Raw genomic sequence first — 13,777 nt, 5'->3', positions numbered from 1 at the left:
TCATTGTTCAGCAGATCTTTATGAAAATTCTTTGTAATTGAGTTCACAGTGATTTACTTTATTTCTAAATTACTGTAATTGTTTCTCATGTTAGGTTTTGAAAATTTGTCTAATTTGTCATCATCCTATTTCTGCCTAGAATTGTTGCCTCTATCTTCTTTTGCTTCTATTTTAAATGTTAGCTTTTCTGTTGTTATTTTATTCTTAAAACCACTTTAAATCTTTCCTAAGTTAGGACACACATCAATAAATAGTTCAATATAGATTTTTCCTGCTCTGTAATTATGAAAAGATACATGAAAATTTAATATTGTATTCTTCATAATTTTAGAAAGAATTAACTTCTTTCATCTGCTCCAGCCCTTGTAGTAGATCCTTATTCCTAGGATGTTTAAATAAATGCAGCTTCAGGGCCAGAGACCAAATTAAGAAGGAAGTTAAAGTATATCCTTTCTGCATTTGTCATTTAAGTGCTCTACCTTTCTGTTTTTGTTTGTTTCAGACTTCGTTTAAAAGCTTTCCAAAATCTTTATTGCTGTATGGATAGAGGCAGGTTAGACCAGGTGAAAGAACATGGGCCAGTCTTGCAATAAGACATTCTCGAGTTCTCCAAATCCCAGCCCATCCGCTTCCTAGCTGTCTGACTGTAGGCAAGTTACTCAACTTTCTGAATCTGTTTTTTTAACTGTAACATGGAGAGAATAGAACACTGTAGAGTTGATGTAAGGATAACATTATCTGCCACTGAGAAAGTGCCTCACAAAAGGTAGCATCACCCACCATATCAAAGAATAGTCTACTAAAAATACTTGGCTGATTGATTCTATATGCTCATCACTTCTCATGATCTGATAGCATAAATATAGAATTAAATTGAAAAAGTATTAATGACCCTAAAATATTTCCTCGAACATTTTGGCTTTTTGCCACTTCTCCTAAAAATAGGATTTGACTTTTCTCCTACCTCACTTTCTTCCTCTCCCGAAGCCAGTTCTGTTTGAGAAGCCAGAGTCTTTCCTAGATTGATCGTTACAAGGCCAAATAGCCTAGTAGAGTGAACCTGATAAATGAGCCAAATAAAATAGTACTTTTAAGTCTTGTTAAAACTGCTAATATATAGTGGCAACAGCAGAGCCATTACTAAGATTGCAAAAATTAGTTATCTTTAAAATTATATTGCAACTGCTTTTCTAATATTACTTCATTCTTCCCTTTAATTGGTAATGATTTATATTTATTTAATAACCAAAACATCCCGAGGATTCCTTGTAGCATATCAGTCAGAACTGCATTGAAGATATATGAATACATATTATAGTGTAAATTAGTTAATCAAAAATATTAACTAGAAAAGCAAAATATTTTGTTTTTGATTTATTTTTAGAAAGTATATTCATATCAAAAATTGGTTTAATTTCCCCTTTTTTTTATTTAGTAACGGTTCGATTAGATAAGCCAATACCATTCTTATTTAAATTTGTATCTGATTTTGAAGACAAGCTACCAAAACTAAAACTTGTATTAGGATATAACACATAATCAGTGCTAATAGAAAAATGAGATAGGTTATCTATTTTGATGTAAAATAGCTTCTGAGATTAAAGTGGCAATGAAATTTTCTATTTATAATTATAAATTGAAAATTATAAATTATAATTGAAAAGCAGTGAATCCGGAAGGCTCTCATATACCAGGGAGCTGCTCTGAAGTGTGAGTATACTTTTAAAGGCTTTGCACATCAACCTTCGCACAATTACTGGAAGAATGTTTTTGTGAAGATGGGTATTTATCATTTCGTGGTGCAAACTAGAATGCAGTCCTAAAAAGCACCCTCTCTTCTTGGTTTCCCATGGGTTGTTTCACGGGGGGCTGGCCTATGGGACCATTTTTAAAAGAGCTAATGCTCACATTTTGAGGCTTTGTTAGTGAGCCACCAAGACTTCCTCAGCTACAAGAAGAGGAAGTGCCTCTGTGTTGAGTTTGTCAGCTAGCCCAGGGAGTAGGGAAACTGGTTTATGTTGTTGACATTTGTGGGGTTAGCTAAAGATTGTCTGATGCCCGTCCCACTTCTTTCTGACTCTCTAACTTTCTAAACTGTTTTAACAGCTATCTAGAGATCCAGTACTTGAATAAATCCTGTACTCTGCTTTTATTGTCTCCTCTAATTTTAAAACATGAGAATTCAAATGCAAATCAAAAGTTTTGTGACCCAAAGCAATAAAGTAATTGGCAAGAAACTGAACCTATTTCTAAAATTAGAATTTCACACTAAACATACAGAAGCTCCTGAGTTGCTCTGTAATTCCAGGAGCCAAGGATCATCTGAAATAGGAGAATAGGAAAAGCCAAATAATAATATTAGAGCAAGGTGGAAAATTACTTTGTGACTCAGGTAGCCTACTAGTGTGAAACCTTTAAAAAAAAAAAAAAACCTCTAAAAAAGGAAGAGTATTTAACAGGCTGGTTCATAAACTGGTACATAAACTTTCAGTGGAATTTAATCTCTAAAAGAGGAGCCAGTTTCTATCCTTAAAAATACATAGGGATGTTTTTCTATTGAAAGAAAGGCTTTTTGAGAGCTCTTTGAGTTTCCAAATATATGTATACCTCTATTTAGAAAGCAATTTTTTTTCAGAAAACTTTATTAGAAAGGAACCATAAAAATTATCTCAATCTCAGTTTCTTCATTATGCAAGTGAGAAGAGAGTTCACATAGTAAACTTGTGGCAGAGATGGTAATGAATGGTGCCTGATTTTCCTGCATCTTTTATTCTCCTTCAGCTGTATTGGCTTCCTTCTAGTTAACAGGAATCTCCACAGGCAAATGAAAAGATTATCTACTTGATGGGCAGAGAAAGTAGAAAATTAATAAATGATTTATTTTGTGATGAATTGCCTTCTTCCTGATCTGGTAATAAATGCAGTTTTATTTTATTTTATTTTTTCTTCCTATTCAATGGATTTTTCTCCTTTTTAATGTTATTTTCAGATCCAGTGTCTTAATAATTGGCTTTGCCACTACGACCTTGAAAATAATCTTCTTCATGATCTTTGTCTAGCCAACTTGGGAAAATGCCATTTTAGAGAAGGAAATTTTCCTTAAGTGTGGTTTGCAAAAATTCAAAATGCATCACAAAGCAGTTTGTAAAAATTGGAACATCATATTTTAGGGATAGATAGGAATTTTCCTCAATTGTCTGAAGTTCATTACTTCAAACTCTATAAGCGAAGGTGATTACCTTGATTATAAAAAATTGATTTATGGCTACATTGAGAATTAGAATCTGGAAAAATTATTTGGAACTTTCTAATTTAGTCTCATTTTTAGATCTGTTAACTCATAGTTTTTATTTTTGATTATGTGAAATGAGAGTCATAAAGCTTCATTTTCCTGTTACTTATCATTTAAAAAATCACATCAATATGCATATAAAATAATATATGTAATGCATATTTAAGTTATAAAGCATAATAATATAATGAACATCTGACCCCACCACCCAGCCCAAGATCTAGAACATTACCAATAGCTTGTTCCTATGTTCGTGTTCCTTCACTAACCCATCCCCTTAACCTCCTCATACCTTATATTTTATCTATCTATTCCACTGTCAAAAGATACTTGTATTGTTTCTGTGTCTGCTAGGAATGTTCCTCACCATGTCTCAAAGGGCATTGTGTGTATTCAACTTTTTAAGATAAAGCCAAAGTGTTTTCCAGTGTGGATATACCAGCTTAACGTTTCCACCAGCAGTGTGTGTAAGTTCCCTTTGGTCCACATTCTCTCCAAACAGAGTACAATGCTATTTTTGTGTGTGTGCTCTTCATTTTTATTTCTCTAATTATTTTTTGACCACATGTATTTCTTCCACTATAAAATGCCAATTTATACCTTTACCCCTACTTCTAATGGATTGATTTATAGGAGTTCTTCATATATTTTTATACAAATATTTTTTGGTTATGTGTTACATATATCATATATATCTTCTACTCATTGTGACTTTTGATTTACCCTCTTTGCAGTGGCTTTTGACAAACCAAAGGTCTTAACTTAAAGTAGCTTAAATTATCAATCTATTATTTTATTGTTAGTGCCTTTTGTGTCCTATTTAAGAAATTTTTTCCAACCCAAATTTGTATGAATTTTGGCTGTATTCTCTTCTGAAAGTTTTAGATTTTTTTGCTTTTCACAATTTTAAATCCACCTAGAGCTGGTTTATTTATATTATGTGAGTTAGGAATCCAGCTTTCTCCCCAAATGAATAGCCACTTTTCCCAGCACCGTTGTTTTCCTCCACAGCTTTATCGAAGTATAATTGACATGCAGTAACTGCACATATGTAAAGTGTACAATTTAACAAGTTCTGATATATGCAGGCACCTGTGAAATCATTGCCAAAACAAGATAGTATGTTCATCACCCCCAAAGTTTCCTCAAGCCTCTTTGTAATCCCAACCCTCATTACCAGGCAACCACTGATTTGCTTTCTGTTGCTATAAACTAGTTTGCATGTTCTAAATTTTATGTAAATGGAACCAAACAGTTTATATTCTGGTTTCTTTCAATGAGCATGTTTTTGTGATTCTTTCATGTTGCACCTATCAATTGTTCATTTCGTTTTTTGCCGAGTAATATTCCATTCTATAGAAATGCCACAGTTGATCTCTTCATCTGTTGATAGGCATTTGGGTGGATTCCAGTTGTAGACTATTATGAATAACGCCACTATGAACATTCACGTACAGGTCTTTGTGTGGACATGCACTTTCATTTCTCTCAGGAGTGGAATAGCTGGATTGTATGTATAGATACATGTGGGGACAATAGGTTCATATTTAACTTTTGAAGAAACTGGCAGACTTTTTCAAGATGGTTGTACCATTTTACATTCCCACTATCACTGTGTAAGAGATCCATTTTCTTCACATCTTTGCCAATAAAATATGGTTACTCTTTAATTTTAACCATTCTGGTGTGTGTGTAGTGGCATCTCATTGTGGTTTTAATTGGAGTTTCCCTAGTAACTAATGATGTCAAATATCTTTTCATGCGCTTGTTTGCCATCTATATATTTTCTTTGGTGAACTGCCTTTTTAAACATTTTCCCCATTTTTTTGTTGGGTTGTTTGTCATCTTATTCAATTGTTAGAATTCTTTATATACTGTAGCATCAAGTTTTTGTCTAACAGATGTTTTGCAAATATTGTCTCTCAGTATGTGGCTTGCTTTTTCATTTCTATGTGTCTTTTGAAGAGAAAAATATTTTAATTTAAATGAAGTCCAGTTTATTAATTTTTTCTTTTATAGTTTATGCTTTTGGGTACTATTCAAAAATCTTTGCCAAACCCAAGATCATTAAGATTTTATTCTCCTGTGTGTTTTTCTAGAAGTTTATATATATAGCTTTTAGCACTGACATTTAGGTCAGTGATCCATTGCGAGCTAAATTCTGTCGATGTTATGAGGTGTAATGGTCATGTTTCATTTTTCATGACTCAGTCCCTGGGTGTCTTTTCTGTCTGCCCACTCTCTTGATGAGCTTATGAACACCCCTTTCACCCTTATAGCTCTGGGGCTGTTGCAGAAACAGGGCTAGAGACCAAGTACTATAACAAATGATGCTTCCATCTCATCACTTAGGAAATCACAAGGGTTTTAGGAGCTCAGAGCCAGGAATGAGGAGGAAGACCAATTATATATTCCTCATTTTGAATCTCGATATCACAATCTTTTTCCAAGTTCCAAATCAGTGGGTTCTAAATAAATGAAAGTTTATTTTACTAAGAGAAGTCAATGTCGTTTGAAGATTTGACTGTCAAATAGGTAAACCAGATTCCACTGAAATGGAATGAGTACTTATTCTGTGTCAGACAGTGTGCTAGGTTGTATCTGATTTCGTTTAACCCTTAAAACAGTGCTACAAACTCAGTTTGGTAATGGCATCCCTGATAAATGGATAAAGACCTTGACCAGTGAAGTTAGAAGTAACCTGTGCCTGGTGTCACAAAGAAACTGGAAAGTGATACAACTAAGATTGGCAAGCATGCCTCCTTACTCCAAAGCTCTTTCTGGTAATTTCTGTAAAGGAAGAGTCCTAAAAATAGGGATATTTTACTAATTACCTAGATTAATAGCAAACATAAATTTGAGGAGGCTGTGACCAGTATCAAACTTTGCCTAATGCAGTTCTTCACAGAAGGTCAGAAGTAAACGTTTTCAGATACTATTATATATATAACATTTACTCCAAAACCACGGTTAGATCTTGAGGCCGGATAGTAGCAGCTTTGCCTCTCTTGTTTGAATCTCTGTTCCCTAGCTGCTTTCTCTCTTAATTTATCTCATGTAACACAGCCACCCCTGACGCCTTCCCTCCTCAGGTACAGGCTTTTTTCAATTCCTTATTTATCACCCAGCTTGGCCTCTCCTCTCTCCAAGGCTGTCCACCACTTTTTGATTTTTCTCCTTTTCGCTGTTTTTATCTAAAACCCACATTCATTGTTAGGAAACTGCATTTTTGACCTTTTTCATAGATGTACCACTTAATCTTTTGCTGCGTAACAAAACACCCAAAACTTAGTGGCCTAGAACAGCAATGACTTATTATTTCCAGCAGTTATGTGGGTTGGGTAGGTGGGTTCTTCTGGTTACACTTCCCGCTGGAATGTTTGCTGGGTGCTGGGCACAGCTGGAACAGACTGTTCCTCTCTCCCCGTGGGCTTTCATCCCGATGGAGGCTAGTCTGGGCTTCTTCACAGGGTGGCGGCAGTAGCCCAAGAGGGTAGGCACTGGCTTATCAGGCCTCATTTTCTAATGTTACATGGCCAAGCTCACTTTCATTTGTTAGAAAACAAAATTCAACCAAGTAAATTTGGAGATCTAATTGGCTTTACTAAGTGATTCATAAATCCGGCAGCATCCCTTCTAGCAGCTAGAAGGGCCCTCCAAGAAGATGGTACAGAGTGGAAGGTTTTTACAGATGGAAAGAACATGGGACTAAGAAGTTAAGAGTGGATCATTTTGAGCAAGGAACCTCCCCTTAGGGGAAGACCGGGGGTCTTACCAGGCAGATGACCTCACTAGTGTGGATCGAGAAATTTCACATGGATTGGTTTAAAATTTTACTCTTATGTGAGGCTGAAACTGCAGTTAGTTTGGGTATTAAATCTAATACCCAGCCTATCTGGTATTAGATTTGGTATTGTGGGCTTTTAGCACAAGTGACGCCATCTTGAGCCTGTGAGTTTTTTTCTTTTTAACACATTGTAGACCACTCCTCACAGTGTGGATATTGAGAGGGGTGATTTTGGGGGGCCATTATTGTAACATCCACTCTAATAGAGTATTTCACTCACCTCCTAAATTGCCATCTAGAAACCTGCTTTTCCTGTGATTATCCTGTTTCCTTAATAACTGTCCCTAGGTTGAGGCTGGTCATTCTTTTAAATATCCCCATATCTCAGAACCAGGGCTCAGGGGAGTTAGACCTTTCATGTCCCATTGTTCTCTTCCAGCCTGTCTTGAAAAAGCCCTGTTCTCTCCACAAGTACCTGTGTTTTGTTTGTTTGTTTGTTTTTAGGTTAACCCAATGTATTTCTACTACCCATTTATCATACTAATGATCATTTTTTTGCTGCTTTGTGCCTTACTTATCCTTGTTTTTTTGTACCCCTAGTGCAGTGCCCGGCAATGTATACAGTGTAAATATTTTGCTGTGGTCCTTGTTGTACGGGGCACCAAAGGTTTTCATTCAGAAAGGTTGTAGACCTTAAATGTCTGACCAGATAAATTCAAGATATACCTCTTTTAGTTTATACAGATATTTTTAATTTTCATTGTTTCCTGCTATCTGGTCCTCTTAAACTGTATTCCTGCCAGAAACTTTCTTTGTCAGAGGAAGAGAAAAAAAATTCCTTTTGTTTTAAACAACTTTCAGGAGATCAGCAGCACCAGATGCCCTAAAGGTTTGAGCAGTTAGAGAGTGAGCCCAAGTTCTTCTCCAGGCTTGAGATATGAATTCCCTGGGGGTATCACTACATATTTTGTTTCTTGCGTCCTTTTCCCCATCCTCTAATAACGTAAGCTCATGAGGAATGGGTTTTTTTTTAATGTAACGCCAACACCTAGAATAGTGCCTGGCACGTAGAAGGTACTTAATTAGTATTTGTTGAATGAATAAGTGAATGAGATAAAAAGATATCTAAGATATTTTAAGAACCAGTTACTGAAAGTATGCATAGTACAATCCATTTGTTTTTAAATATTGTATAACATTTCTCAAAGGCTACACAACAAAATGTTTAACAGGGATTTTTAGGCGAGAAGGAAGGCAGATAAGTACAGAGAGTGGATCAGATTTTACTTTATAATTGTGAGCATGTTATTTTTATAATATGTTAATTTTAAAAAGTTAACTTTACAAACTAAAAATATTCAATATAAATATGTTGTGTTATTTCCTTTATAGAGGTAGATGAAAGAAGAAATGGCTTGAGGGACTATGCATATGTGTTTATATGTGTGTATAATATAGTGAATACAGATGTCATGTCATACATAAAACGTTATCGCCTATTTTTTCACTTAGCATCATATATCAGATCTTTTCACATCATTAAACATTAAACCTCAGTTTTAATGAAAATTGCATTGGATGGGTAAATCAGAGTGGATTTTAGACTTTCTCTATTGTTGAACATTTTGCAGTTATAAATAAGACCCCAGGAAACAACTTTATTCATAAGTCCTTGTGATGCTTTGCTGATTTGTCTAAGAAGGATTCATAGAGGTGGTGTTACTTGGTTAAAATGTATTCCTGATAGCATTACAAGTAATAAACAATTGAAAATAACTGAAAGTCATATGAACCTTAAGTAAACTGGCTTTCTGGACAACACTTCTTGCCACATACTTGATTCTTTGCAGAAACTACAGTACCTAGTTTACTCAGTTTCACATAAAGCTTAGCCTAATGATGTCCATACTTGGTTTGTAGCATATATCACATAATAATTATTTATATATAATTTTTTCTCTTCAGTATTTAATTTTGAATATTCTTAGTTTTGGAGGAGATTGATATTTTTAATTAATGTCCTCAGTAATGTTTGAAAATAGTTAACAGAGTCCGGGCATACCTCGGAGATATTGTGGGTTGCATTCCACACCACCGCAATAAAGCGAGTCGTAAGCTTTTTGCTGGCAGAGGGTCTTGCTTTCAATTTGTGAAAAATGCAACATCTGTGAAGTGCAGTAAAGTGAACCAAAATAAAACGAGGTATGCCTGTATGTATTTAGCTTCTTAAGCTGACGTCTTCCTTTTAGGGAATTAAAAGTCATCAGAGGCTCAGTTACCCTGCAAAGCAATGTACAATTGGTATGCGTAAAATACTTTGCATTATTAAAACAGCTTTTCCTGAGGAGGGAGATACTATTTAACTATGACACGAAATAAATCACCGTGTATTTCACTGCCGTTGATGTTAATGCTTGGTCTTGTAACTCTGTCTGCCTTGTTCACAGGTCAAAGTATTGCACAACCAGCTGGTCCTTTTCCACAATGCCATTGCCGCTTACTTTGCTGGGAATCAGAAGCAGCTTGAACAGACACTTAAACAGTTCCATATCAAATTGAAAACTCCTGGAGCGGATGCCCCATCATGGCTTGAAGAACAGTAAAATCACTCCTGGAAAAAAAAGAAAGTCACGTTGTTATATTTCTAAACAAACCCAATAAGAATTAAGCAGAGCTGGGGGGAGAGGAAGGGGTGACGACCATTGTAGAGATTCTTGGACGAACAGCTTTAGTTTTTCCCTTTTTCGTACTTTAACAATTGAACTATTAAATTTGATGGGATGGTGGGTGGTTTTAATGTAAACATAATTTCTATAATCTGAACACAATAATTTTCTTTTTTGAGAAATCCTTTTGTATTGTGAGGGTCGATGGCTATTTCTGTAGTTTGAAAACATCTAACATAGATTTGCACTGACCAGATAAAAATTCAAGGGTTTTGGTCCTAGAAACGAGGGCCAGTTGTAACTTTTCCAAAGGGAGGTTTACATGATTTGTATCAACATCAGATATTTTATATATGAATATATTAAACATCTTTAAGAGATTCATTTTCATGTATTGTCTTAAAGGAAAAAGGAACTATTTTGCAGAGTAAAATTATATGATGTTTCTGCAGCATCCACACAGAGATGGCCGCTCTGACGGATGACTGACTGGCTTGTGGAGTTGTGGCAAACACCGTTTTAATAACGAATCTCTACCATTGTAATCTTGTTTAGACTTTTTTTTTTTAAGACGCAGGAATCACACTGTCATTTCTACGAGGCTTTTGAGCTTATGAATTTGCATCATCCAAAGTCATAGGACGGTTATGTTAGTCTTTTAATTCATAGTGAAACCTGTTGAAGAGAATTTTTTTTTGACAGGTGGATTTCGGAAGTAGAAATTCTTGATGGTTTCTAAAGTAGAAATCTGCTAAGAACGCTAGTTTTTTGGTAAATTTCATTTTGACAGAAGTGAATTCCTAGAGAGCTTTCATTGACTTCCATATGTAACAATACCGGTTAAGCCTTAAATCACAGATATGTGCCTTCTCAGATACAGTAATTCTCATTCAACCAATGTACATATTCCTAAGGAAACCCCTTTCGGATACTGTTTGATATGTCTGTTCCTTCCTTGGAAAGGAGCACTGCGTATAAATGTTGGGTTTCTTTGTATTCATTAAGCCATGTTTTGGGTTTATGGTGAAATCAGCTTTTTAGTTTGCTGTTTGGTTTTCTTCATTCTTTTTGCAGAATGGGAAGACGGGAGTTTTTTTCATTTGAGTGATGGAACGGCATATGGGACCCTGTGGTTGGTGACAGCAGAAAGGGAGTGGGAAAGGCCAGCACAGTTTAGTTGCTCAGCACTGTTGGTTTTGTGTTATGTGGTTGGCCTGTCTGCTCTGTGGCGCATCAGTAACGTAATCCTTTTTAAATATAAGTTCTCTTGATTTTTTTGTCACAGACATAAATTAATATTTTGAGAGGTATCCCTTTACCTGTTCAATTCTTTTATGTTGAAATGAAGTACTTAAAATTACTGTTATACATGATCTTCGTGGACTGTAAGATTTGTTATATATGTTCAAATGCCTTTTAGCTGGCTTTTTAAATAATATGCCTGTATCCAGTGCTTAATACAATGTAATGTGATTGTAAATCATACACCTATTTTAAATCATTCCCTCCTGTATATTTGTACTCTGACAGAGCCTTATTTTATCTTCCAGCAGAATTACTACTTGTGATAGTTCATTTACATTCCCCAGAATGTGCCTCTGGTGTGGATTTTGTATTCTTATTAAAATGTTTGCTGCAGTGCCTTGTTTCTCTGGCCCTTCGTAATTTAAAGTAAGAAGCAGCTATTTGGAAATTCTGAGATATACGATTTGTCTTTTCTGAACTTTAAAAACAATAACAAAAATGGTGCTTCTATTACTACTAATTGTTTTATCTTAGTAAGTTATTATTTTCCCTCAGTTGGAATCTCTTGGGAGAACATGTCCGCTCTTACCACATTTCAATAACAACTGTAGTAGCTGAGGAATTAGTTGTTTCGTGGATTGATGATTTTTCAGAATAAACTAAAAATACTAGTGACTCTGAGTCATGGGTACATGTGCAAAAGAAATAAGTAAATAACATATTAGCCAGTGGTATATTTACTTTGTTAAGAAAGTAATTCATATTCATTGTAGAAAAAAATTAGCATTTCAAATAATCAGAGGTAAAATGAGTAACTTCCCAAATCAGTAAGTACTACATGGGACCACCTAACTCTCCTGAAGTTACACATTTTTGTTACCAATTATTTATCTTATAACTCTAGTTCGAATGCCCTTTAACATGCATGCATTCATTTTTGTACTCTGACCTAGTTATTCCCTTAGATTAGATTCTTAGAAGTGAAAATGAGCCTTCTAAGTATTACACACTTTTAAGACTTTGTTATACCTATTGCCAATTGGCTTCCAAGAAAGATTTTTGCCAATTTACACCTCCAAGAGTGTACACACATGCCTGTTTACATATTTTTAAAGCCAATATGCATAAAGCATATACACATCAGAACATCACTTTGTAAAAGTTTGAAGTGGAAAGGGAAAAGCTGTTAGGAAAATAAAAGCCAAACAATCAGGATTTGGGGAATTGTGGGGTTTGGGGCAGAGAAATGGTTGACTTTTATTACAGTAGAAATTAAGAAAAAATGCACTAAAGAGCAAGACATACTAAAAATGTTAAGAATTTGAGCAAAAATTGACTCAAATCAGGCAGTGCCAAACCAGAAGTGTTTAGGAGCCCTCCACCAACAGGAGCTAGACAGTGAAGGATTTTTATAGAGAAGAGGTAGGAGCAAAGCAAGGAAGTTATTTGACTGGCTGTAGCTTAAGTGGTTTGCCTTACTTGGGAAAGGCTGAATTGGCTATTTGTGATTGGTTGTCCTTAGGTTTTGATTTCTCGGTTTTGAGCCATTTCAGGCTTACTAGGCTACTAAGGAGGCATTAAAGCCACCTCAGTCTAATGGTCTTCTTGTTTAATTAACAAAAAGCTTCCAAGTCTTAGGGCCCAGGAAGGACCAGGGCTTGCAGAGGCAGTTTCGCCAAAATCTAGACTTTAAGAAGCATCTTTTCCATATTCAAAACACATTGATAATGTCACTGAAGCTTACTAACAATAATCCCATGGAGTATGAGATAGATCTCCTTAGAGATTATCTGCTTAGTACCCTTTTCACAGATGAAGACAGGAAGGTACCAAAATTTATAAAATGATTTAGCCAACCCCCCATCTCCAAATTTAATACTAGAAGGTATTTGCAACTAAATATATGAATTCCATACCCCTCCCCCCCTTAAATCCTGCCATTTCAACTGCATAATTAAAACGCCAAAAGTGTTGTTTTCTTCTACTAAGCTTAAAATGTATTCAGTGTCTTCTTGTTGGAAAAAATCATCCCCCCCCCAATGGATTCATATTAGATATATTTCAGAGTATATGTGATGTTCATCCCTTTAATCCGCTGATCTTAAAAGTATTCTGAAAAATCACGTGAACCTGAAAAGTGCTATATAAAGTAAAATCATGTATATCAAAAAGGTAAAGGTAAATGTCTTTTAATCATGGGACAATTTGAAGAATAATGTTTCTTCCTCATAATGTGCCCAGACTGGAGATGACTGTAGGTGTAAAAAATAAAAGCAAATTATTTGAATTGATAGTTCAGCGCAACATTTGTGTCTAGTTTGTACTAATTTTTGTGAAGCAGAGAGAATGACTGACTTTGTAATAATATTTCTAAATTTCTTTTGCCAGTAGCTCTTGCCCCTCACCCCTGGCGTAGCGCTTTCCTTGAACTTTTTGGGATGCCTGGGAGAGCTGAGACCATCTGAGAGCCTTCATCACTAAATTCTAATCAAATTTAAGTATTTAAAAACTCTGATTCCCCTGTAAGATTACAGATTTTTATATTGGCAAAGACTATCCAGTTGTGAATAGTTTTTTTTTCCCCCCCTGATCGAAAGGCCAGTTATAGTTTGCCTTAGTTCAAAGTTTTTCCAAGGGCCACAGGTCCTTTACTGTTCTTACAATATAGCAAGACCTATTAAAATAGAATGACAAGGCAAACAACTTTCCTCTTTTGAGAACTTTCATTAAATTCCGTTCTGTGCTCCCACTTGAAGGTTTCCTGCTAGGCGGGTTTCCTGGCATAAA

The 13,777-nt window shown here is 35.3% G+C and overlaps 1 protein-coding gene across 9 annotated transcripts in view; it reads left to right on the top strand.

Moving 5' to 3' along the window:
• The window catches only part of ARFIP1 (ARF interacting protein 1), an 81,737-nt gene extending 70,351 nt beyond the window's left edge, over nt 1-11,386 (top strand). For all 9 annotated transcript variants that reach the window (XM_039875944.1, XM_039875941.1, XM_039875949.1 and 6 more), the window contains one exon: nt 9,527-11,386. In XM_039875944.1, coding sequence (XP_039731878.1) covers nt 9,527-9,682 — 156 coding nt within the window. In that variant the 3' untranslated portion in view covers nt 9,683-11,386. The remainder of the gene's footprint in view (nt 1-9,526) is intronic.
• The last annotated feature ends 2,391 nt before the right edge of the window (nt 11,387-13,777 follow it).

This window comes from Pteropus medius, unplaced genomic scaffold, assembly GCF_902729225.1.
Source record: "Pteropus medius unplaced genomic scaffold, Ma_sr-lr_union100, whole genome shotgun sequence".
Classification (NCBI taxonomy): Eukaryota; Metazoa; Chordata; class Mammalia; order Chiroptera; family Pteropodidae; genus Pteropus; species Pteropus medius.
The sequence above is the reverse complement of the archived record's forward strand: the minus strand, read 5'-3'. Positions and strand labels throughout refer to the sequence as shown.